At 55.3% G+C, this 23,636-nt stretch overlaps 2 protein-coding genes across 3 annotated transcripts in view; both read left to right on the forward strand.

The window, feature by feature from the left end:
- Positions 1 to 5,241, forward strand: part of LOC144124161 (epidermal growth factor receptor-like) — a 7,388-nt gene extending 2,147 nt beyond the window's left edge. The window contains exon 3 of the mRNA XM_077656819.1: positions 5,188 to 5,241. Coding sequence (XP_077512945.1) covers positions 5,188 to 5,241 — 54 coding nt within the window. The remainder of the gene's footprint in view (positions 1 to 5,187) is intronic.
- The window catches only part of Egfr (epidermal growth factor receptor), a 106,320-nt gene that overhangs the window by 48,086 nt on the left and 34,598 nt on the right, over positions 1 to 23,636 (forward strand). The window lies entirely within an intron of this gene.

The following is a 23,636-nucleotide window of genomic DNA, read 5'->3' on the forward strand; positions in this document are numbered from 1 at the left end:
GCTGCACTCCCGTCTCATTGTGGAAGCTACCAGCCTGCGGTGATGGCCTCAGTGAGCCCGCTTCAGCAAACCGCACCGTTCTGGAATCCGTCGCCTCGGGCTGCTAGTTTCCACCACAACGCTTGCAAGTTGTTCGACAGATTGTACCGTGTTTATAGGGGCAGATATAGGCGAACAGAAAGAAGATTGTGCGGGTACAGGAGATGAGTATGTCCTTTACCACACTCCCTTTTACTAAATGACAACCAACTCCTTTTTTTTTTACTTCCTATAGGCGTATTCGTGCTTAGAGTGATAGCGGAGGAGCAGTTTGTTAACTGTCAGGAAGAGAGGTCTTAGTCTTGAAGCGGGTACAGTAAAGCTGTAGGTAATAATGAGACGAATCATCAATATCATCAGCTTACCATGACATCTGGCAATGTGTAATGTTGTGATTGTCGATCTACACTGTGGTATGATTCAGTGTCCTATCCAGCGTCCCCACGAGCAGATTGGCGCCTTGACGGTCGAACTTCTGCATGAAATGTGGCTTTGATGTGATGTGAAGACGTTCCTTGTCCCAGGTTTCGCGATGGGTTAAGGGAGAAAAATCGAACCACCCAGCAGTGATTTGAAGTCGACCCCATGCCGTTCCCACTGGCGCCGCCTATACTGCTCGTGTTGGTCGACACAAACATGGGGGCATGGGAGGAAGGGGAGGCCCTCCTTGCGTCGCAGGACCCGGACACGCAACTTCGCTGTGTGAACCGGGGTGCCAGTGCCATGGCCCTACGTGGCCTGGACACATGCGCGTAATGTGAGGGCTGTGGATTGGCCCTGAGACCTTGCACGGTCCAAACTCGCTTGCTTAATAAAGTTTTCCATCCATCTCGCGCACCTGCCTCAGAGCAAGCTTATTACAGCGCTACTGTTTTCCATCTCGTCCGTGTCGTTCTAGCTCTCCGGTCTGTCGCGCACGAGCGCCTTCTCGGCTCTTATCGCCCCTGGTGCTAATTCAACGAATAAATTTAGCGCGCGCTTTCAGCGCCGCCGCGCACTCGGCTCGTAAATCTTTCGCTTGCGGTTGGAAGCCGCGGGCGTCGTCACGTACGGCTTTCTCTAATAAATTCATTATGCCGGCGCTTGGGGCTGAACCCCAAAGAAAGACGGTCTCTCTTCGACTGACGGCAGCTACCATCGCGTACATTGTGGCCGACGCTGTCGCCTTCTTATTTTTCTATTCTTTTTTAGTTTAGCGCCAACAGGCAAGTGTGTATAGTGCATGCAAGAAAGCACACGCAGACGCGCGGGGGTTTACGGGCCTTGTGCGTAATACGTGTGTGCGGCACTGTAGGACGGAGTCTGGACAGCGTTCAAGGCTTCGGCGATCGGAGCGATTGCCCGCCCGTGCGTGTAAGGGAGGCAGGTGTTCGGCAAAGCCCTTGGGACGTCCAACAACACGGCCGCCGCTAAGCTGGAGCGATGCGGTTCACCTGTGCGGCGGCCAGCTCCGACCGAAATGCCTTTTCGTGTCCAGTTGCCGCGCTTGCCCCTGGGCCGCGTTCACCTTGGCTTGGCCACGGCTGCCTCTTTACCAACCCTCTTTTTTTTGCCCGTTCGTGGAGGGCAGCCCTGTACGAATCGCTTGGCAGCCGTGCCTCTCCCGGCATCTCCCCCTCACGGCTGGAACGCAGTGTTGGGTGGGTGGGTGTGTTCGCGCGCGTCGTCCCGATTGGCGTTGTACTATACGGACGTTCGAGCGCGTATACCATTGTAGCCGCTACGTGACTGCATAGTTATTTCGGGCGTGGCGCGAAGAACTGAAAGGGATAAGAAACACGCCGCTGGCTTTCTTCCCGTAAGAGAGAAAAAAAAGCAAAGGTGTTGCGAGATTGGATGATAGCTTTGTGTGTTAAATGTATCACTGGTGCTCGCTTAACGGTTTTGGCTGCACGAATTTTTAATGAGATTTTTTTTTGCCATTCACCCTCCATTTTGATTCGCCGTCAAGCGTTGCTGCCCCGCCGCGGTGGCTCAGTGGTTAGGGCGCTCGGCTAATGATCCGGAGTTCCCGGGTTCGAACCCGACCGCGGCTGCTGCGTTTCTATGGAGGAAAAACGCCAAGGCGCCCGTGTGCTGTGCGATGTCAGTGCACGTTAAAGATCCCCAGGTGGTCGAAGTTATTCCGGAGCCCTCCACTACGGCACCTCTTTGTTCCTTTCTTCTTTCACTCCCTCCTTTATCCCTTCCTTGACGGCGCGGTTCAGGTGTCCAACGATATATGAGACAGATACTGCGCCATTTCCTTTCCCCCCAAAACCAATTATTATTATTATTATTAAGCGTTGCTAACGGCAATGTGTCGCTTTTGTTCTGTGGGGGCAAAGCTGGTGTAATTCAGCAGGACAGGTGACCGCCAAGAGAGGGGCGTTTCCTGTCTCGCCGCTGATTTGCGACGGGGCCCAACCGTGAGTTTGACGTTTCGGCTCGGGCTTCTTCTTGATCGAAGGTTTCGCGAATGCTGAATGCGAGAGGCAGAATCGTTTCCTTTTTGAAATGAACCGCTAAAGTTTAAAATATCTGCCAGCAGCGTGGTTTGTGTACCGCCCGGACGCACTAGCGAAATGGAGAGAGCAACGTGGAAAAAGTTTTTCAGTCACCTTGGGCTGCGGCAAAACAAATTGGAAGTGAAACAAACTGGAATTGGGGACAGCGGCTCGACGGGCACCACGCTCAGCACTGTTGTGACACCGGAGTTCGATGGCCTTTTCTTTCGTTTTTATTTTCTCTTCTGCCTCTCCGTCAAGGCTGCGCGAAATAGGACGAACGCGAATGCAGGACCACGGATAAGAGGCGCGTTTAAATGAGAGAAAAAGGCGCCTCAGGCGTGAACTGTCGCACTGTACGTGCTCGAAGCGTTCTTCGCCGGCACAGAAAGTCGACGTCGCAGTGCGTGATGCATTGCTTCCAGGCGCGGTCGACTTCAGCTTCGCTGCTTCAGCAGCTTACTTTGCTTACGGCGCGTTAGCTCGCGTGGCCGTTAGGAGAAGCGAGGGAAGAAGAATAAATTTACCTCGGTGTTTACCGGCCTATTCGTGCTTGCCGTAACCCGTTCGACCCCCGCCGGCTGCGCGGGCGCGATTTATCTCTGTTGCCCGAGTGGCGCGAAATCCCGTCGAGTGGCCTCCCGGCGCTGTCGACCGTTCCCCGCTTTGCGTCACCCGTCTGGGACGGGCTCTTCTTTGAAATCGCTATCATCTCTGGCTGCGTGCTCTCGTGCGGCGAGTTTTCTTTCGCCCAGCGAACGCTGAAGAGGTACAGAAAATGGAGAAAAACTAAAGAGACGGTATACGCGAAGGCGGCAATTTGCGCGTTCCGTGAGGCGTACGCAATGAGGCTACTAACTCACTGTGCGGCTTGCACAAAGCAGTGAGGCTCGTGACGCTTGCGACATCTCCTCGCCCGATGTCGACAGCTGCCGGTTGCGGCGTCCAGCTTTCCTGTTCCCTTATGTTGCGGTCGGTCTGTCGCTACTGTGTGCGTTTGTTGGAGGTGCGAGCGATGGGTGGAGAAGACATGGGCTGGGTTGGTCAGGGTTTCAATGTCACTGGCGTCGGTCGTTCTTCATGAATGCGCGGCACGGTTAGCGATCTGTCTTCTCCATGAATGACGTGTCTTCTTGCCAAGTGCGGCCGGATTAGTATGTCTATAGTATATCTATAGCTACGGGGCCTTGTGAAGGTGAGAATGCTAGCTTGCCAGACGCAGTTTAGCGCGAATCACTTTCATGCATGTGCCCTTGACTACTCTGCAGTGTAATATTTTCTGGCTGATTTAAGATCACTATACGACCACTTCTTTTTTCCTTCTCCCCAGCTTTCGTGCCGCCTTGGTGCTTTTCCGTGTGCCAAAGATGTTAAGGAGTGAAAAGAGGCGAATCATTTTCCTCCGTCAGGTGCTGCTACCGTAGCTGCTATTAGGTTGCGGGGCTCCCCCCTGAGAACCGTGCGATTCACGGCTGGTTCGGTGCGCATACGTCATTCGCCAGCGTCTTCTTAACCGGCATTTAGAGACTTCTTTCGTGACACCATCGGGGGGGGCAGGCAGGCTTCGGCGCGCCGTCGCCTCCTTCCCCTCTCGCCGCTGACCTCCTCGTGGTGTCGGGCCTCTCAAAGGGTGAAGGTGTCAAAGCTTTCCTCGTAACTCTCCAGTCAACCCCGTTCCCCCGACAGCAGCAGCCCTGCGCCACGCTTGGGATGGAAACGCCATGATGACTTTGATTGTCGGTGCAGGCAGGGCGCCGCGCGATTTGCGGGCCGAACGAACTTTCCTCGGCGGCGGCGGTGGGGCCCGGGCTGTCATTCCTCGCGGAAGCCAGCTAGGGGCCGCCGGGGAACGGGGAAGGCGGAAAGCTGGAGTGCGAGAGCTTCTCCTATTCTTCTTCTCAACTCACATCCCTTTTGGCACCCCGCTGCTCGCGGACCTATTGCCTCGCGCTCCGAGGCGCCGCCGAAGAGGAGTCAGGTGCCACTGCTGTGGTGTAGCCCCGCTGTTTTCCATGCCCCCCCCCCCCCCCCCCCCCCCCCCCCCCCTTTATGCTTCCCAACTTTGCGGCGGCACCTATGGCGTCGTAACTACCAGACTTGTGCGGCGCGGCCCTGCTGGCAGTGCGGTGGCGCTGCTGTCTCGCTCTTTGCGATGGCGCTGCAGTCGCTCTTTGTGGTGGCAGCAAGCAGCGGGCAGGCAGGCCGTTATTATTGTATTGCATTGCTTCTTTACCTTCCTTTACCTGTTCCCCGCGTGCTTTTGTCCCTTCCCTGCCCTGCTCTGCTCTTCCCTCTTTCTCGTCCCGGTGCGCACTGGCGCGGCTGGCGGGTCCCTGTCGATATTCCGCTGCCGTCTGCTGCTTGTCGTCGTCTTCCTACCTGCCGAGCCCGTTCCTTCTGCAGCGAAGCGCTCTTGCCTGCTATCGGAAATATCTCCGAAGGACCTGCTCTTCGCGGTCCTCCCCCCTTTCCCTCGGGCTGCTGTGCCATGCTGTACGCGCATATATTTGCGTTGTTTTCATCATGATCCTTCTCCGCCGGTGCTTGAATCTTGGCCGCCGACTTCTCCTCCCGGCTGTTGTCTGCGCCCCGGTGATAATTCTTTCTCCTCCCCACAATTAGCCGCGTTGTTGTCGGGAGACGCCAATCTTGGCGTCCCCAGGAGAGTCTCGAGAGGCTGCCCCAGGACGAGTGCTGCAGCCTGGTCTTCAGGTAGTCCGGCTGTTAGTGCTTTTTCCTTTCAAGTGTCTGCGGCTGTAGGGGCCGAGTGACGTCTTCCGCAGCCAAGTTATGGTGGCAGTAAAAACTGCGCCCGCTGAGATAGCGTGTTCTTGTTGTATAGCCGATACCAGTCCCTGTCTAGAGCTTCACATGCCCAGGGCCCTGAGACTGTCTGGAGCGCTGTCTCGTTTAGTTGACCGGACAAGTAATTACGACTCGTAGTGTCTCGGCTACTGTTGCGCAATGGATTTCAAGAAAATGCTGCTTTGATAAGCGGAACAGTTTTATTAATGACTTACTGCTGCTCAGTGTATACCGGAAGCTGAGCTAGCTTAGAGATCGTGTGACGGCGGAATGGCAGTGACGATTAATTTTCCGGGCATTCTTGATCCGACCAAGGCTGCTGCTTGCGAGGCAGACTTTTACTGGGCAGGAATGTTGCTTGCAACAGTGCTTGAAAAAAAAAAACACCGCACAGTGCTCTACGGGCTGTCTCAATAGCTAGCGCAAGGAATGCAAACCAAGCCACACTGTCACAACGTTGTATACACGTGCAGTACGTAGCCATACGGATGGTCTTCCTACATCTATGTCCCCAAGCCATTGCACATGTAGCAGAGCAGCCATGCATTAGAACTCTGATTTTTCTCAGCAGCTAGTCCTTGTCGAGTGTTTTAAGCCAGTTGCCGCCGGGTGTTGCAAGGCCCGCTTCGTGAAACGGGCCCACTTTTTATTTTAGCAGCATCCTGCACGGCACTCCGTCTACTTATTTGCACATTACGCGTCGATGTCTGCAAGACCTGTTCATGTACAGTACTCACGGATTGAAATAGGACATTCGGAGCGCGTGGCCGTCGCTTCATGGAGCGCCGCCCGTAGACGCTCATGGAACCAAGGTGGTGCATTGTGGTATGGCGCGAGAGGGAGAACATCTACAAAGCAGAATTGTTCCTTCCAGTAGCCAATGAGCCGGCCTGTGGTTTACCACATGCCTGCGTGGCACTGCAAGGCTAGCGTTCCGAATGTCCTATTTCAATCCGTGAGTACTGTACTTGTTCGCAGTATTGCTTTCCGCGAATGCGAAGATAAACGTGTGCCGCTGCCTGCTAAGTGCAACAAGTCTTTCGCAGAGTGCTGGCTGGCAGTCCCGTCTCGAGCCCGAAGAGGTCAACAGTCTGCCTCGAGGAAGGAAAAAAGCAAGCAGACAAAAAATGGAAACGCAAGTTGTGAGTTCGCCCTACACAGACGCCAACACAAAACTGTCGCAATACGCCATTTTCCTCGGACGAATTGTGCATGTTGCGGCGCGACAAAGTAACCGACCTATCTGTGGGCCGCTCCTCCGACGTTGCCGTGGCCCGTCCATATTTGAGGCCGTTTGTTACATGCGCAGCTCATATTCCGCTTAGAAAGATGCGCGCGCAACAGAATGCGTGGTAGTGCAAGACAAATGACACCCCGCAGTAGGGACGTAGCTAACAATTCTGAAAGAAACTAACTCGTGAGCATCGACGATGCTTTATAGAGTGTGTCTCCCCTCGGCGCGAGAGGCTCCAGACCGAGCGAGCGAGGCCGTTCGCGGTCGTAGGCGTCGTTCCGAAAAGGAGGAGGCGTCCCTGACCAAGGACGGGAGACGGAGGACCCGGATACCTCCGGGACCGTGCCCAGTTCGCCTCCCCGACCGTCCGACGCCGAGCGCGTTGCTCGCCCGCCGCTGCGTGTTTTCGCTTTCAGGAAGCGGGGCCTCTCCCGCCCACTTTTGGCCAAACCGCCAGAGCCGCTTTCTGCCGACGGCCCCAACTCCTCTCCCCGCGACCCTCCTTTTGACTCTGTTTTGATCGCCCCCCCCCCCCCCCCCGCCTTGCAAAAAGGCGTGCGCGGTACAACTTGCGGTGCTGCCCGCCCCGCTGGAAGTTTCTCCTTCTTTCCCTCTCTCCTTCTAATCCTAGGTGCCCTTAATCATTTGTAACTGCTAGTTGCCTCGTCCGTCTCCCGGGCTGCCTGCTCCTCGTGCCCGCCGACCGGCATCGTCGTGTTTTGCATTCGCCCGCTTCTTTTTTCCCTCGTTGTTTTGTCCTTCTTCTTTCTATCTCTACCTCACTTTTGTCTCTACTCACTCTCTCTCTTTCTCTCAGCCGCCCTGAGTCGTGCGCACATTTCGCCTTCTCGCCGTCCTCGCTCGCCTGTGTGGTATTATAATGCCCGTGCTCGCCGCGTCGCCCCGTGGCTTGGCCCTCGGCGGCGCTAGTGTCGTTTCTTCTTCTTCTTCTTCATCCTTCTTCCTCTCTGGCGGTGTTCGCCTCCAGCGCGTCCGTCGAAGATGGGACGAGTCGATAAGCTGGCACTGATTGGGCCGAGGTGTTGCTCGGGACGTGCCGCCGAGCGAAGAATGTTGCCCCCGGTTCGAAAGCGGCGCCGAGCCGGGTGAAGCGGAGTAGCCCCGCGCGTGCTTCGCTGTTGTTCTGACCCCCCCCCCCCCCTCCCCCTTTTCTTTTTCTTTGCTGTTGTCCTTATCGTTATTCTTGGGTTTGAGAGCGCCCGAACGCGTTGTTCTTGACGCTTTCTCTCTTTTATTCATTTATTTTTGCTTTGTTGAGTTCATTACTCGAAGCCGCGGGCTGGCAACACATTAAAGTGGCGAGGAGGTGAGAGTCGTAAGCGGGGAGGGCGCGAGGGTAGGAGTAATGGACCGACCTAACACTTTGGCGGCCCCGGACATAATTGTAAGCTGTTCCTGTCCGTTGTCGGCTCTAACATCAGGATAAGGGGGTGCTGGTGGTGGCGTCGAGGCGCCGGAGGGAGCAGCGCCTCTCTTTACACGTTCTTCATTACTTGGCCGCCTTCAGGCCTTTCGTCTACCTTTTTTTCCCCTCGTCCCGATACCATTCCTATTTATTTCCAGCCTCATCGCGGTTTCGCGAAGCTCTAATGAAAGTCTTCCCCCAATCGCAATGCGCGGGCGAACCCGCGCGAGATCGCGGACCCGTTTAATCTCGCAACGCTAAAGCGTATACTTGTCGGAGATTCGCGCTCTCCGTCTTCTCAACACCCTCCTCGCCTTCCTACCCCCCCCCCCCTTTTTTCTACGACCCCGCTGCGTTTAAGCGTTTGGCGAGTTATCATCGCCGGTCGTTACTTAATCCGCCATTATTCTCGTCCTGTGCGTCTCGCTCGTTAATTCATTTTTCCTGCTTCTCACGCGCAGCCCGCGGCGGGTGATCCGAGACGAGTCCGCGATGATAGATCTCAGTTTCGTGCCTTCGCCTGTAGGCGTAGAATGCACGGGCAGCTGGAAGGGGGAGGCCTGGCCTGGCCTCGGCTCATCGAAGCCACGCATGCATGAAGAGCAGCTTTTCGAGTCGGCTGTCTCTTTCGCCCTGCGCCATGAACTTTCGCCCTTGAGACGATATCTTCGTGCGTAACCCTGCGTCCGTTTTCCACTTTGTTACGATTCTCTGCTTTGCTTGTTTTTGGATTGTTTTTGTTCAGTGTTATTCGTCTCGCTTTGGCATTCGCTGTGTGAGCGGCGTTGGGAAGAACGTCTCCCGATTGATTAATTGCACGTCTCCGGGGCCGTCTTCCCATCCGTGGTTTTTTTTCGTTTCGACGTCGTCTCGTCTTCGACGGGTTCTGGGAGAAAGATGGGGGGCGCGGGAAAGCCGCGTCGGGGTTTGGCACGTCTGGCTGCCGAAAGAACGCCCTGCCCCAAACGGCCCTGAGTTTATTAACTCTATAGCAGCCGTGGTGGCGGCGGCGGTTGCGTGAGAAGAAAGCGAACAATCGGTGTTGGCGTGAAAAAAAAAAAAAGCGAACAGCCGCCCGCCGCGCTTTGCACTTCGGAGTCGGCGCGCGCCGCTTATGGTGGTTGTGTTGTCTGGCACGGCTTCAACTGTTGCGCGCGCGCTGCCACGGCGGTGGTCCCGGGGTGGGCAGCTGGACACCTGTTCCGCCGAAACGGAGCAGTGTCAGGTCTCGAGTAACTGACACTGAGACTGCTTCGTGGGACTTTTGGGAGAAAGTCTTACATGCTTTCAGCGGCAAGGCTTTAACTCTGCCCGAAGTCTTCATTTGTTTGGTTGTTGTCGTCAGGTGCCGTCGTGTAGTGCCCGTGACTCCTGAAGGAATGAATCGCTGGCCTAATGACGGCGTCCCATATGCGCACTATTACAAACAGGTGGTTGCAATCAATATATCTCCGGGCGTTACTTCTTGCACGGGGGCGGGGCACGAACCTGTAATTTAAGTCAACCTGGACAGCCGGAAGGATCCCTTTTATGGGACGTGTTTGGTTTCCTGCCACATATCTTAGTAACGCCTGTCCTTTCTTTTAGCGTGGTAACCCTATACCAGCGCTGTTGTTGTTCGAGGTATCATTACCGATTTGCAAATAACCTTGCTCGTCGTGTTTGTGTGTTTATGTACACGTTTTAAGTGCCCGCGCTCGGTCCAGTGTATCGCGCTAATGGCCCGACGCAAACAGAAGCGATAGAGACGTCATTTATCGCTCTTCCCAATTCGTTGTGGCACTTCCTTGGCACTTAAGCCGTTATTTACGTAAGCGTTCCAAAACAAAGAGCGAAATTGATAAGATGTGGGCGCATGTGCTATCTTCTAAGTTTTTTTTTTAATGCTTTTGCTTGTGAATCGTAGTGCTTGTGCTTGAGAATGTGTTTTATTAAGGGCAGCATTGAGAGACCTTGAAAATGCTTTGCTTTGGGGGTGGGGGATTTCAGCACTTCGCAAAAGTGCAAGCTATTATGGTGGTTGTTTATTTTTGTTGAGTTATGTGATGTGTGATTAGCAGGCACTGTCGAAAACATAGCTTTCGAACCGGATTAGTGAGAGTGTTTGTGCTACTAGGGTATTTTACGCGCATCTCCCGAAGCATGTTTTACCGTCGTCGGCATCAAAAAGTTTGGCAGGTCGAATGCGTTTGCGAGCAAATTTCTTTAGCGTTGCCTCGCGAGCCATTCGCCTGGTACCGATGATCGATCACGCGAAGCAGGCATGTCCGCTGATATACTTGCAGGAGCTTCACTTGATTAGTTAGCATGACGGCGCCGAAATACGCCAATTTTTTTCCCGCACATCCCGTAAATTTTGCTGCCGACTGTACTTATACGCTTCACCGCTATGCTTAATCCATCTAATACCATGCGCTTGCGTTTCGTTACGGTAACTAACACTACCCGCCTTAATACCGTTAGCATACCGTGTACCATGCTACCGGTACCGGAGTACCGTGAGCCCGCCCACCACCAATGCGCAAATCATCTTGACGGCGCCAAATGGCGCCAGCTGCCCGGCAGCTGCGCGTGCTCCTGCAGCATGGGGACCAATCAGCGCGTGCTCACAGGCGGTGGGCGGGCTCCCGGTACTTCGGTACCGGTAGCACGGTATGCTAAAGGTGTTTAATCATTTATTTTTCACACACCAACTCGCGCGTGCATCCAGCGCTGCCGTGAGCCTTTTCCTTCCGTTGAGGAAGCGCACATGGAAGGCGATCGCACGCGTGCGGTCTGTGGAGGCACGGTGGAAAGCCGCAGAGGCGTTGTCCTCGGTCAGTGCACGCATCGCGTCAGTATTTCGGGACATTGCTTAGCCACGGCGGTGACCTCCGGTTGGCCGCCTTTCTGCCGCGTCTTCTTCCCTCCGCACCTCGCCTGACGTCACGGAGGGGCGCCCAGCTGTTTCGGTGGCAGAGGAGAAAGTCTCCGCACGCTGTGTGTGACCCACTTCTTTCGCCCGCGCACATCCGCACGCGCGCTGCCTCTCGCAGCTAGGGGGAACGCGTGAGCGTGCTGCCCCGGTCCGCGCACTGCGGCTGACGTCATGCGTACGCGCCTGCTTCTGTGGTGAGGCGAAGGACCCGTAACGCGGCTTGGGACGCCCGACTGGTCCACATGTGTCGCGAAATGACGCCGGGAAAGTTATTTGCCGGCTGTTTTGGGGGGCGGACGTCTACGGGCCTATATAGAATGCAGTAAACTATCTTGCGGAGTGTGCAGTCGCTCCAAGGATTAATTTATATGCCAGGACGATGAAATGTCGCTAATTCGAACTTCCGCTTTATACGAACTGGTTATTTCTCCCCGGCAGCGTGGGATGAATTTGAAATAGGCTCGCCTTAATTCGGAATTCGCGTAATTCCAACGAATACCGGTTCTGTTCTTATTTGTAAATATCGTGAGTGGAGTATATACACTACCAGTGTGACTTGTCACCGAGTGAGGCGCCAGTCTCGTAGCGCCAGTTCTCTGCAACTTAAGAAACGAACGTTCCGAATAAGACCTGTGCCGCTTCTGAAACTGCGTTTGTTTTCAACGTGCGCTTGTACTGTGTAGTCACGAGTTTTGCAAGGTGCGTCGGGGTTACTGTCACCTAGCTGACGCAGGTGTTCGAGAGGCGGGTGGTCTATACAGTCACGTTGGTTCATGAGCATCTCTGCGTGCGCCGGTATTTTCCACCACCGGCAGGAACCATTTCTGACGCGACTGCTCGGCCATGTTCAGGAGCGTCGCGAATGCTGGCAGCAACTCAGCAAGTTTACCACCGCCCGCCGCTTCGTCGACCACGCTGCCATTCTAAACATGCGTGCAGTATACAGTGCGCAGTGATAAGAACGAACTGTTGTCTCCGCAACCTGGGCGGGTGCTGCCCACTCTCCATAGCACACCGCCGCTGCTGCCAGCACTATACTTACGTGGGAAACTGCATCAGGCCGGTCGACGAGCGCTTTCAAAGAGCGACAAACCCCGTCGTCAATGTGTACACTGCCTCGCGTTGTTCCTGCGCTCGTGGGCGCAGCAAATTCGCTTCCCTTGCAAGAGCGATCCTCTTTTGTTTTCTTACGTTCACAACGTCTGTTCGCGTCCCCAGCTTCCGGTCCTGCGTAGCACTCTCTCCGAGGCTTGCCCCACCGCACCCTCTTCTTTTCTTCGTCCTGCGTTGTTGTCGCTAGTTTTAATTTAGAGACGAGCGAAGTCTGCGGCGGATGCGTTGCTCCCCGCGACACCCACGGAGATTGTCGTCCCTGAAACACACCGAAACCCAGGTGTGCGTGTCCCCCTTTCATTTGCCGGTCCGTTACAGAGAGGAAGGCGCAGTAGAGGTGGTAGCGCTCTCTCGCTTCTCCCAGCAGCCGCAGTGGTACCACCTCGTAAGCGCAAGAAAAGAGGTGGTACTGCGCCCCGTAATGTTCTTCGTGGCGAAGAAGGCAAAACGGGAGAGTCGGTGCTGCTATAGGAAGGGGGAAGAAACCCGCGTATACGCCACCATCTGCGCCGCTCCGGGAGTTTAGCAAAGGCGTCGACACCGCGCCCTGTGCAGGGGAAGAATGAGGACTGCCCCGAAAAGCGCGTCGCCGGCGCCGCGCGCATCATGCGCCTGATGGACGCCGCCGCGTCAAGAACCGAAGAAGCGGAGCCGTAGCGCGAGCACGCCCGTTTCAGGGTGGCGCATTTATATACACTCCACAGTTCAGTCTGCTTCGTCTTCCAACAGACGGCGTTGTTCTCGCTTAGTGCAGGAAAGTGCGCCACGACCCTCCTTCCCTTCCCCCCTCCTGGCAGCAGCAGCCACCACCTCCAGTTTCTCTCCGCCACGCGAAGTTTTCGAAGCGTCGGCAGCCTAGACCGGCGACAGGCGTCGTTGGGCCGCGCACCACACGCGGCACAATGGTGCCTTCATCGTCGCTCTCTGCCGCGCCAGCAGCAGCAGCTGACCCACATCGGCGCGCCGTAGTCTTCCCTCCTCGAACGTGGCTGCCGCTCGCGTTGCTCGCAGGGCTGCCTGTGCTGCGGGCTTCGCCCACACGCAGCGCCGACCCGCGCGCCACAGGCGTCGCCGCCGCCGCCGCCTGTGCGCTGTGGTAAAGCTCGCTTTTTTTTTGTTTCGCTATGCGTCTTTTTGGGAACCGGCGTGGTAAAAATAAAGGAGCTCGATCGTCGAGGCGATAAAAGAAAGGCCGGCTTTTTGAGCCCGTCGCGAAGAAACGCCACCTGTCCACTTCCATCTCACTTTCTGTGCCGTATTCTCCCCCCCTTTTTTTTCTTTCTTCTTTTCGTTGCTTCTCATGGATAAGTGTCGCGTGCATGGTGTGGTGACCGGACTCGGCGTCTGTACCGTTATCCGAACGCAGAGTATACGGCTCGTTGTTCACTGCATAGATGTTTAGCTGTCCACCAAGCCACTGTAGCGCATGGTTTGAGATCTACCGACTGAAAGTGTGAATGCCGAATCCCACCTGAATGCCGCCTGCCCGATCGTCACAGTGTCCTATGGTTCGGCGCTTGCAAGCGTCGCCTGTTATTGCCGACTAGCGCATGCCTGTCTCATTAGTAGCCTCCTCGTGTACGCCGCTGGGAAGAGCGCCAAGTTTGTTAATTTCTCGCGCAGTTTGTTTTGGAACGTATATCAACAGCTTTTACTGTCGCTAGCCTTACGAAGAGAGGAGAGAGAAGTCTAACGTACCGCGTCTTGCGTGTCAGACTTTCGGGACGACCGCAGTACCTCACGCACTCCTCCTCGGAACTACTTCTCGACTCCGTGCGACATTGTTAGCACATCTCGAAATAGCTCTCTATCGCACTGCCGTACGTAGTGCATTGTCGTATAGTGGAGCGTCGTCTCATCACTTTTATGAATACGTCTGCGTGACCTGACGCGTTTTCTCTAAAGCCGTATGCGTCGGTATTCTATTAGGTTCTCTCTCCTTCCACCTCCACCCTTAGCTACTACCACCGCCGAGATTTTTTAATTACTTTTTTCTTTTACCCTTTTTACTGGAAGGGACTGGGTCCATGTGCACGGGGCTGTACGCGATGGGCGCCGGTGACGTCACTATAGGCGCCCACTGCAGGCGGTCCCAACCTGGCAGAGAGAAAACCTGCCATTGTGTGCGCGCCAGTGCAGCCCGCGGGGACCGGGTCGCCGCTGCGGACCGGTTTAAATGACGTTAATGGATGGCGCGGTTTTTCGGCGGAGGCGGCAGGCAGCAGCAGTGGCCGCGGGGCCGGCCGGACCGGGCAAGAGCGGTCACTGCTAGTGAGGCGAATATAGAAGAGGCACAGCGTCGGCACCCCGCGCAGCGGAGACGGAAATGAAAAGAAAGAAATAAGGGGGGAGGGAGAAGTCCGCATCGGACTCACTTAACCTTCATTTCTAATAAACAGCCGCGCGTCCATCGCGGCCTCTGGAGCGTCTTGATAGTGCTCGCGAGTGGTGCGTCCCTCAGGGGTCAGTGGATCACGGCGCTTACCTTGTTTGGAGAGCGCTTTGTTCACCCGTGCGAACCGATTACAAAACGGCCCAGCCGTAATGGCGCTGCTGCTCTCCGCAGCATACTTGAATTCCCGTCCTTGCTTTCCTGGGATATTCTGTAGACGCAACAAGAATGCCGCGGCGATTTGCTGTTGCCGTTTGAACGGCCGCTGAGCGAGTCGGTGCGTGTGTCGTTCCTCTTTTGGTTCGTGCATGGAGTGCTGATCGCGACCTCGTCGAGCAGAATTGCTTAGGCTGTCACAATTCAAAGGTCGCGCGGAGTTCGCAGAAACTGACGAACTCTGATCTCGTTTCGGCTGGTGTTTCTAGCTGACGCGCTCGTTATGTGGAATTCGCAGCGCCGGCCGATTGCTCGGCAGATCGTGTTTTAATGGCGCCCGTTGCATGACGGGACGGACGCTCCAGTTGCTGCTCGCCGGCCTATCATATGGAATTGGCTGTCATGCGAAAGAAACCCGCTGGTATATGACGGTGGTAATCTGCCGCATTTTCCTGCCTTCTGTTCAAGTAGATCGGTGTCAGAAGGTCGACGGATCTCGTGACTGTGTTCGCAAAGCGCGAGTCACGGCTACAGACAATCGCTGAGAGCTTCGAGGAGGAAAAGCCACTGCTGTCGAATCAGTGCAAAGTACGGGGAATGCTTTGTAATGGCCGCTGGCCCGGGAAGACATCTCCAGAACGCATCTCACGCGTTGTCTTGCAGGGAACAATCCGAATGTTTTGTGCGCTTTAAAGGCGTCACTAAGGCCAGCGTTTATTATCGCCATTTTTTTTTTTGCCAACAGCTGGTCATGCTGGCTGAACTCGTACGCAACAGCTTTTGTTGTGTGTAGAGCGCAGAATGACTTCGTGCATGCACGCTTTATTCGACCGAATTCCTCGAGGAAGAGCAAATACAGTCGAACTTCGTTATAACGAAACGGTCTATAACGAAATAATGGATGTAACGAAGGAATGACGATTCCCCTTGGAAGTTCGGGCAACACGGGCTGTAACGAAGTTGCGACTATAACAAAGTATTCGCCGGACTCCTTCAACTTCGTTATAACGAGGTTCAACTGTATAATACTGCCTACCCGCGACTTGAGCTATAAGTGACGCTCACGTCCTGTTTGTTGTATATGCGTAGCCGTCTGTCACGCGCAGGTGCACGCATGCGTCGGTACATGACGTATGCTAGCGCGTTCGGATAATTATCGTCATCATCACCACCAAGCAAATGGATCGTGTGGCAGGTCCACCTTGCAAGCGAAGTTGATGCCCTCGCTAAACAGGCTGCTTTGTCTGCAGCGTCCACGTCGTTGTTGGTGGCACTGCTCGCCTTCTCACGAGCCTCGGTTCGCTGTGAAGAGGGGCGTCGTGTCGCAACGCGTGGACTGGGCAGTGAGTACGTGGTCCTCCTCATTATGCGGGGCGTCGCTTTCGGCGCGAGCGCGAAGCTCTTCCGCAGCCGTGAGAAAAGGCCGCTCGCTGAGAACTGGCGGACAGCGCGGGCCTCGTTGTGTGCGGGAGCCTCGGGTGGACAGTTTCGTCCCGCGCCAAAGCACGGATTCTCGCACTGTAAAGAGTAGCTGCCTTTGATGGAGGCATATTTTACGACTGTTCTTTTTTAGTTTTTAGCGTGTTCACTTTTGCCGTCCAAGAGTTTCGGCGTGTGCGATGTACTCCATTGAGATATCCTTGAAATTCGAGTGTGCTCAGCGCGCGTAAATCTGTCCCGCGAGGTCAGGCGTCGCTCGCTCGACGAGTTTTCGTGAACAGCCGTGCCTCTGCACTTCGCCAGCATATCGTGAATGTTCGTCGCAGCTGACGCGGGTCTCGCCAGCTCTCCTTGAGCGCTGTGCGCTGGCGCCGCATAACCTGGCTGCAAAGTTTGTTCAGTGTGTTCCTGTTAGAGCTCACAAAAGCCCGCGAATATTGGAATAACAGCTAAGCCCTCTGTCCATTTTCATCATTACTCTCCGCGAATGCGCCAAAGCACTTGGAGCTCAGTGAAGAGGCTGCTGCAGCAACAACAAAAACAGCGAACAGCCTCCGCGAAGGGCGGAACGCCTGTCGAGCATCGCACTTCAGCACGATCCAGTTCGCTGCTTTGCGGGAAAGCGCGCCCTAACCGGGCAGCTTTGGTAGCAAGCGCTGAATTCGCATCGCATCGTCCCTTCCCACGCTGTGGATCCATGCGGCGTTGGCAGGAGGGAGGTGGCGCACTGCGTCGAGCTCGAACTGGCCAGTCCATCTGCCTCGTTATAGGAACCTATAGTGTAGTTCTTACGTGCCCCTATAGGGCTGCGAGATGCGGCTAGTGCTGTCAGGCTGACCAAGTAAATAATAACAAAAATAAAACGCTTGCAAGGCTTCCTGCCTTCGCTCTTTACGCGTGTCGTTACCATACTGTTGCGGCGTGTTACGGGCAAGTTCCACTGGCGTTTAAATCTCTGCCAGAGGCAAGACAGGAACTGGCAGCTCAGATATCAAGGCTAAACCGGCAGCGAACGTCACGTTCTGATTTTCTTCTTCCGGACAGAAAATGCGCATAATACGCACCTGTTGCGAGTGTCCGGCGATCTCGCAAGAAGCCACCGCGACGAGTCCCGTTTTTTTGAGGATCGTCTTGGCGCCTACGCCCGGCGGGAAAGGAAGAGAACGCCCCCCGGTGCTTTCCCTCCGCCGCGGTGCGAGTGACCCGAGCGCGTCCCTTTCGTCGCTCCGCGTGCTGTGCCCACGCCGGCGGCCGTCGCGAGTCTAGAGGGCGCTCGGGACGCGGAAGGCGCGTAGTGCGTGTATACACGTTCGTTCGCATGCCTAATTCGCCGTGATGCCCCGCTGTCATTGTGCTGTTACGCGCGCACCACCTCCGGCGGGGGGAGCGGTTCTCTTCTTCGTAAAACAATGATAATGCACACACATAAACTGCGAGCTGACGCGCAGTGAGTGACTCATCCGGAGGATGCACCGCCCTCTGTTAAGGCGCATCTTAATAGGGGCGGGCGTATTGTGTGTCTGGTGCGTACGGTTGCTGGGTTCGGGTTGTCGGAGAGCGTCGAGCGTAATTTGCGTCTTGGGCGGAGGCGGGACTTTTGTAAAACACTTCCCTTGGCTGCAGCGCAACGGCAGGGGGAACATGACTTCAGAGGCTCAGGAGCTTAGCTGTACGAACGGAAAGAAGAGAGAGATCACTTTACACGTTTGTTTTTTTCTTTTCTCGGCGAAGGCGGTTTCTTGGGTGTTGCTATTACAATGCTTGCATATGCAGAAGTCCTGCTCAAAAAGGTATAATGCAGTGGCCATTACTTTTTTTTTTTATGTGCTCGCGAATGACCAGGAACACCGGAAAACTTGTCGGTCAAGACGGGTATGTTGATAGCCACACAGAGAAGACTTGTACGCGTGTGGGCGCCGGCAGTCGAAGGTCTTGCCTCCCATATTTGGTGTTCCTTTAGTTTCCACGTGGTCTGGAGGCTTAGCTTTCATTCCTTCTTTTCTTCTGTCTCAAAAGTCTGTGCGATGGCGCGCGGTCATTTAGAGCGTAAGTTTCTTCATCGTCACTGTGATCACATTCATAACTTTCATCGCAATTTCGTTTTGCCTTGGGGCGGTGCTGCAGCCATTACGCCTGGCTTACACCTTGTGCGCTGACCTCTCTATATATCATACCTACGAGTTTCCAGTCCCTGTATTTCCATCTGGCCCCACACATATAATTTTCTGCCCGAATCCAGCTTTCTGTCCTTAATTGCTGCGAAAATATGATAGATCACTTTTGTTCTTTGGCCCACGCCGCTGCATTCGTTGCCTCTCAGCGGGTGGCCTTTCCTTCCGGTTTTATTAAATGCTGTCATGCGTTTGCGCGCTTGTGTGTGTGCGTGCGCCGAAGCAGTGTCCGATCACATATCTCTCGTCATTACGGGACGCCCCAGGCGGACTATGCTCAAATTACCACAGCCCTTTCCCGAATTTCCTGGCTTTGAGTTTTCGCCGCGGGGTCTCTCGCATCGCGGGAGAAGCGATATACAGCGCGCGCGCGCGCGATATGGCGCTCATATATTTCCTGCCATGGAAGTAGCGGGGGTCAACCGAGAATTTCTCGCCGCCGCCGCTCGGCCCCTATACCGCATCGTCCACTGCGTCCTCAGCCGCGGGCATTCTTCTCTTACCTCACATCGCTCCGCGCCGCATGCAGCTCGAGGCAGCAGGGTCACGGCGGGAGAGGGGGAAGGAGGCACGAAGCAGTGTATGGCGAGGAAGGGAACCCAACGGTGTGCGCCCTCTGCTGCCGCGCGAGAAAGGAAAAAGAAGCGGACCGAGCCGTCGTTCGCTGCGAGATTTCAATGCGGCGGCCTTGAAGATGGGGGTGCCGAGGAGAGATTCCTTTTCTTCGCCACAAGGAGAGAGGTCGAGGTGGCGGCGTCAAAACCTCAGCAAGAAAGAAAGAATAACTAAATAAAGGAACTTCTTTTTTATTTTCCTAACAATCACGCGCAGAGAGGAGTTCGCAAGCATATCGTGGGCCTTATGCGTCGCCGCCGGCAGGGGTTGTTTATTTCGGCCGCGATTCTTTTATGCGCCGTACATATATGCGGGGTCGGGGAAGGGGAGATGCATTCAGGGAGCGATGAGAGATGCGGGGGAGAAGAAGAAGCCGGGGCGCGGCCTGTCGGAGCGCGCACCCATGCGATGGCGGTGGCGTGGCTGGGGGGAGTCTCCCCGCTCCTCCCTCCTGCCGGCATGGGAAGCGACGAGGGGGGGGGGGGGGGGGGGTGTGCTCCTTTCTCCCCACGTCTGCCCCAGAGAACCCGGGCGCAGACTCGGGCCAGACGGCGGGCGGCCCAGACCGGAGCGCAGGTGCCTTTGTCGAGCGTGGCTCCCACACACCTTCGCTCCGGGGACGACGAGGCGCGCTGTGGTGCGCCCGACTTTCCGAGCGGGACAGGCGAGGGTGGTGGCGTCCTTTCTTCGGCTCCTTCCGCCTTGCTGGCTCAGCGCTGACGTGCTTACGGTTGTCTCTTTTCTTTTATCTTACGACCCGGCACCCATCCGCCCTACATCTCCACCGTGTCTTCTCGACGGTGCAGGGGTGGCTGGCGTTTATTGGTCGGAGGGTGCAGGCGTGCGTATACAGCTTGGTTAGGCCTGTGGCGCTGAATTAATGCCGCAAACGGCATGTGCAGGTGTTGGGAGTGTTGTGGGTGAGAAGACGTCCGATACATCTTTGCTAGCTGCAGCTGCCACTGGGGGAGGTCGTCTTCGAAACAACAACAGCACGAAAGAAAAAAAAAAAAGCCGCGTCGTGCGGTGGCTGCCATACTACGCCCTCCCGGGAGTGGCGGTCGAATTTGCAGAGGCCCGTGTACTGTGCGATGTCAGTGCAGGTTAAAGAACCCCAGGTGGTCGAACCTATCCGGAGCCCTTCACTACGGCGTCCCTCATAGCGTGAGTCGCTTTGGGACGTTAAACCTCATAAACGAAACCATATTACGCCCGCCATAGATTGCCGGAGTGGATTCCTTTACACGTTTTCTGAGTACTGTGGGTCGTTTTCGTACTCAGTGCTCCTCCACCCAGCTTGACATTGTATTCTCTGAGGAGCCGCCATCCCCGCCGTGAGCTCAGCGCTGCTGGTTGCATACTGAGCTGAATCTCCTGCTTTTGAAGCGTTCTTGAGTGTCCCGCATGGATGAGCGCCTTTAGCGCTCGTTTCCGATCGAACGCAATAGAAAGGCGATCTATCTGACCGTGACACGTACGGAATTTACTTCCGTGAATTCTGGCGAACGCGTGCCCACCGCTGCAGAGTCCTAAAACGGCAGTCTTTCATTACACGATCGCCCGAACAACTTCCTGCATCCACACACTTGCCTAGCGAAGCTGGGGAAGAAAGAAAGCGTCACAGCTCGTCGTGGTCAACGACTCAACGTAATGCTGCAATTATCCGCACGAAGCCATCCTGCTGCAAATGTCCACACCTGAGCAGCCGTTATCTCAGCCGCCTGACAACGCGCTATCATTGCAGCAGGCTGCATAGTCGCTACTGCCGTCTGTCATGAGCGCGCTGATCCGTTTCTGATTCGCATCCGGAAAGAGGCGCTGGCTACCCATGTGCAGAAATCAACGGGTCGTTGGGCGAGGAGTTAGTTGCCTAACTATTAGCTGCTACTATTACCGCTTCCCGTGACGAGCCTAGAGTGACAGGCGCAGCCTTTCGCCCCGGTTGAGTGATTAGACGGGCCGCGCGCTGCCGAGTACGAGCGGCGCCGCGGAGGCCTTTTGATAGCGCGAGGTCAGGTTTTTATTGTTTATTTTTTTTTTCTCCGAAATAAGGGGTGGCCGAACCCGCAGTCACTGACCGGTCTCAGTTACGCACATACATGCGTCCGCCCAAATAACGCCTTTTTTTCTTATTCCGCCTGGCATTCGCAGTTGCGACTCTTAATGATGGCGGCGGCGGCGGCGTTGTTCTAGCGATTGTTGTTATTACCCACAGAAGCAGCAGCAGCAGCTCAGACGGCGGCACTATAGAAGAACAAAAAAAGGAAATCTGAACGCGTGTTCCATCAAGTGGTCCGTCTGTGCTACGAGGCGCTGGTAGCGGAGTGTGCGAGAGAGGGAAGACGAAGTAGTAGAAACCACGTTACACGCGCATCACGATATTTTCGGGTTGCGATTGCCGGGGGAAGTGGGGTGGGGGGGGGGGGGGGGGGGGTAGCAGTAATGGAGGTTTTCCAATTTCGATCCCACGAAGGCGGGTGCAGGATCCGCGGCAGTTCGGTCGTTCGTCCTCGCGCCGAAGAAAGTGACTGGGCGAGGGTCGCGGTATGCAATAAGCTACGTGGAAAAGGGAGAAGGAGCGAGAATGGGAGAGAGGCACACTAAGGATGCAGCGGGGCAGGACCCGGCTTTGCGGGAGGAAGCGAGGGATGCTGCGACGGAGGCGTCGGAGGGTGAAAGCTTGTCATAAAGAGAGAGAGAGAGAGGAGGGAATGGCGAAGAGGAAACCTGTAATAATCGGCAGCACCTCGCGCGCGCTCAGGTCTGCAGGCGCTGTGGCGTCGCAGCCGCGTTGGGACGGGGCGCACTTGCCTCTATTATATTATACGACCTGACGCCACGAGAGCTACACGCTGGCACGCACGCACGCAGCACTGCGGGCCGTCGTCCGGCGGAATTTTCGATAGGGAGGGATGTGGTAGTGTCTCGCGTCACTCGAGGCGTTCTTGCTTTTCTCATGGCCGACTCGTCATCATCGGCCCTCCCTGCTCCTGTCTGGCGGTTTGTGTTGTTCCGAGCAGAGCGGCATCGCCTCTTGTTTGTGTTGTCCCCGGCGAGCAAGCGGCCGCGCGGTGCGCTGCCGCTCGAGGCGTGCATATTTATGGCCGGATTTTTGTCGCCCTCGCGACGGCCTTCGAGCGCCGATCGGATTAATGGAAGTATGCGCCTTACATAATAGACGCCCCGCCGCCGCCTTGGGGTGCAACCCCCCCCCCCCCCCTCTCTTTCTCTTCGCACCGGCATTACGGGGTCTAGAAGGACCTGCAGTCAGTGCACCTCCTCCACCACCTCCTCCTCCTCCAACCACACACCTGAAAGGCAGAGAGACACATTCCTTGAGTCATTTCCCCATCTTTTTTCTTCCTGTCGCTATCGTCAAATGGTCATCGTTTCTAGCTCCGAAAATTTCGGTGCACCGTCCTCGTGACTGCGGTAGTGCCGTCCTAAATGGCGGCATAAATCTTGCTGCTCTCAGGGGTGTGAGAACCGTGTCAGTCGCTGCTGCTACTGCTGCTTGCTGCGAAACTGCTTTTTTTCTCTCTGTCTCTCTATCCCATTCGTCTCCGTTTATTTTCTTCTTTTTTTGCTCCACTGACTGCTTTCTCTCTCTAGTGCTCCGATCTGTACGGCAATATATCTTTCTTAAGACAACCGCCAATCACAGCCAGGCCTGACCCATACACACGCGATACCGAATCGCCTTTGAGTGCTTTATATTTCCTCCCGCGAATATATTTCTCCGACCGGATTATGCCCGTAGCGACTTCTGACAGTATTGCTGAAGCTGTTCCCGCTTTTTGACATCGAAATAAAACTCGTCCTATAAGCCATCCGCTTTTTTTCCTCTCAACTGCACCCAAGAGACATTATTTTATTTTTGCCCGGTTCACGCGGGTGTGGTTCCTTTTTTGCGCACGTGCGAATGTGGCAGCATGTCGCGGCGCGGGCGATATACGTGCACGATTTCAGTAAGATGTCCCGCGTGGTTGCCGCCGTTATTTCTGGCGGGAAAAAACCTTTCGCATTACAGTATATCGCTATTGCCAAGCGCCAACAGCGCACGCGCTGATGACCCACACTCGGCCCCTGGAGTCATCTGCGCATGCGGTGTTAGGTACTGGGCGCTATAGTTGAAGTGTACTATATTCGGATACAACTCAAGAAAAAAGCGACTTTTCCACTTCGAAAGGACCCCTTTCTAGCCAATGGCGTCAGCCGATTCTCATGAACCTACACTCTAAACAGTAATACGCCTATACGGGAGTAAAAAGGGAGTAATCTGTCCTCTAGCGCTGCGCTAGAGGACAGATTACTCCCTTTTTTACTCCTTTCTAAGTAGAGTACACTAGCGTGGGTAGCGGGGCAATGCCTTGATCGACGTGACAATGCAAGGAGGGTACTATCCCCTTTCATCTACCACTGCCTGCATTGCCACGCTAGCAAATTCATAGAAACCGGCCGACGCCATTGGCTGGAAGAGATTCCTTTTGATTGGTGAAAAGCCGCTCTTTTTCTTCATGGTAGTATAGGGGGCGACAGAAGGCTAGGTGGGCGGATGAGATTAGGAAGTTTGCAGGCATAGGGTGGGCGCAGCTGGCAAAGGACAGGGTTAATTGGAAAGACATTAGAGATGCCTTTGCCCTGCAGTGGGCGTAGTCAGGCTGATGATGATGATGATGATCCGACCAGAGTGTATACACTCTACTGTATAGCGGTATGTAGCAGCTGTATACGGCAAAGCTGTGGCAAACAAAAAACCCGCTACGCGGGCGCAGCACTGCGTGGTTGCTGCCGCAGGTGGTGCGTAGCGAGCCCGTCGCGTCGGCGTCCTTGGGCGAAGGG

This window comes from Amblyomma americanum, chromosome 3 (genome assembly GCF_052857255.1).
Source record: "Amblyomma americanum isolate KBUSLIRL-KWMA chromosome 3, ASM5285725v1, whole genome shotgun sequence".
NCBI lineage: Eukaryota > Metazoa > Arthropoda > Arachnida > Ixodida > Ixodidae > Amblyomma > Amblyomma americanum.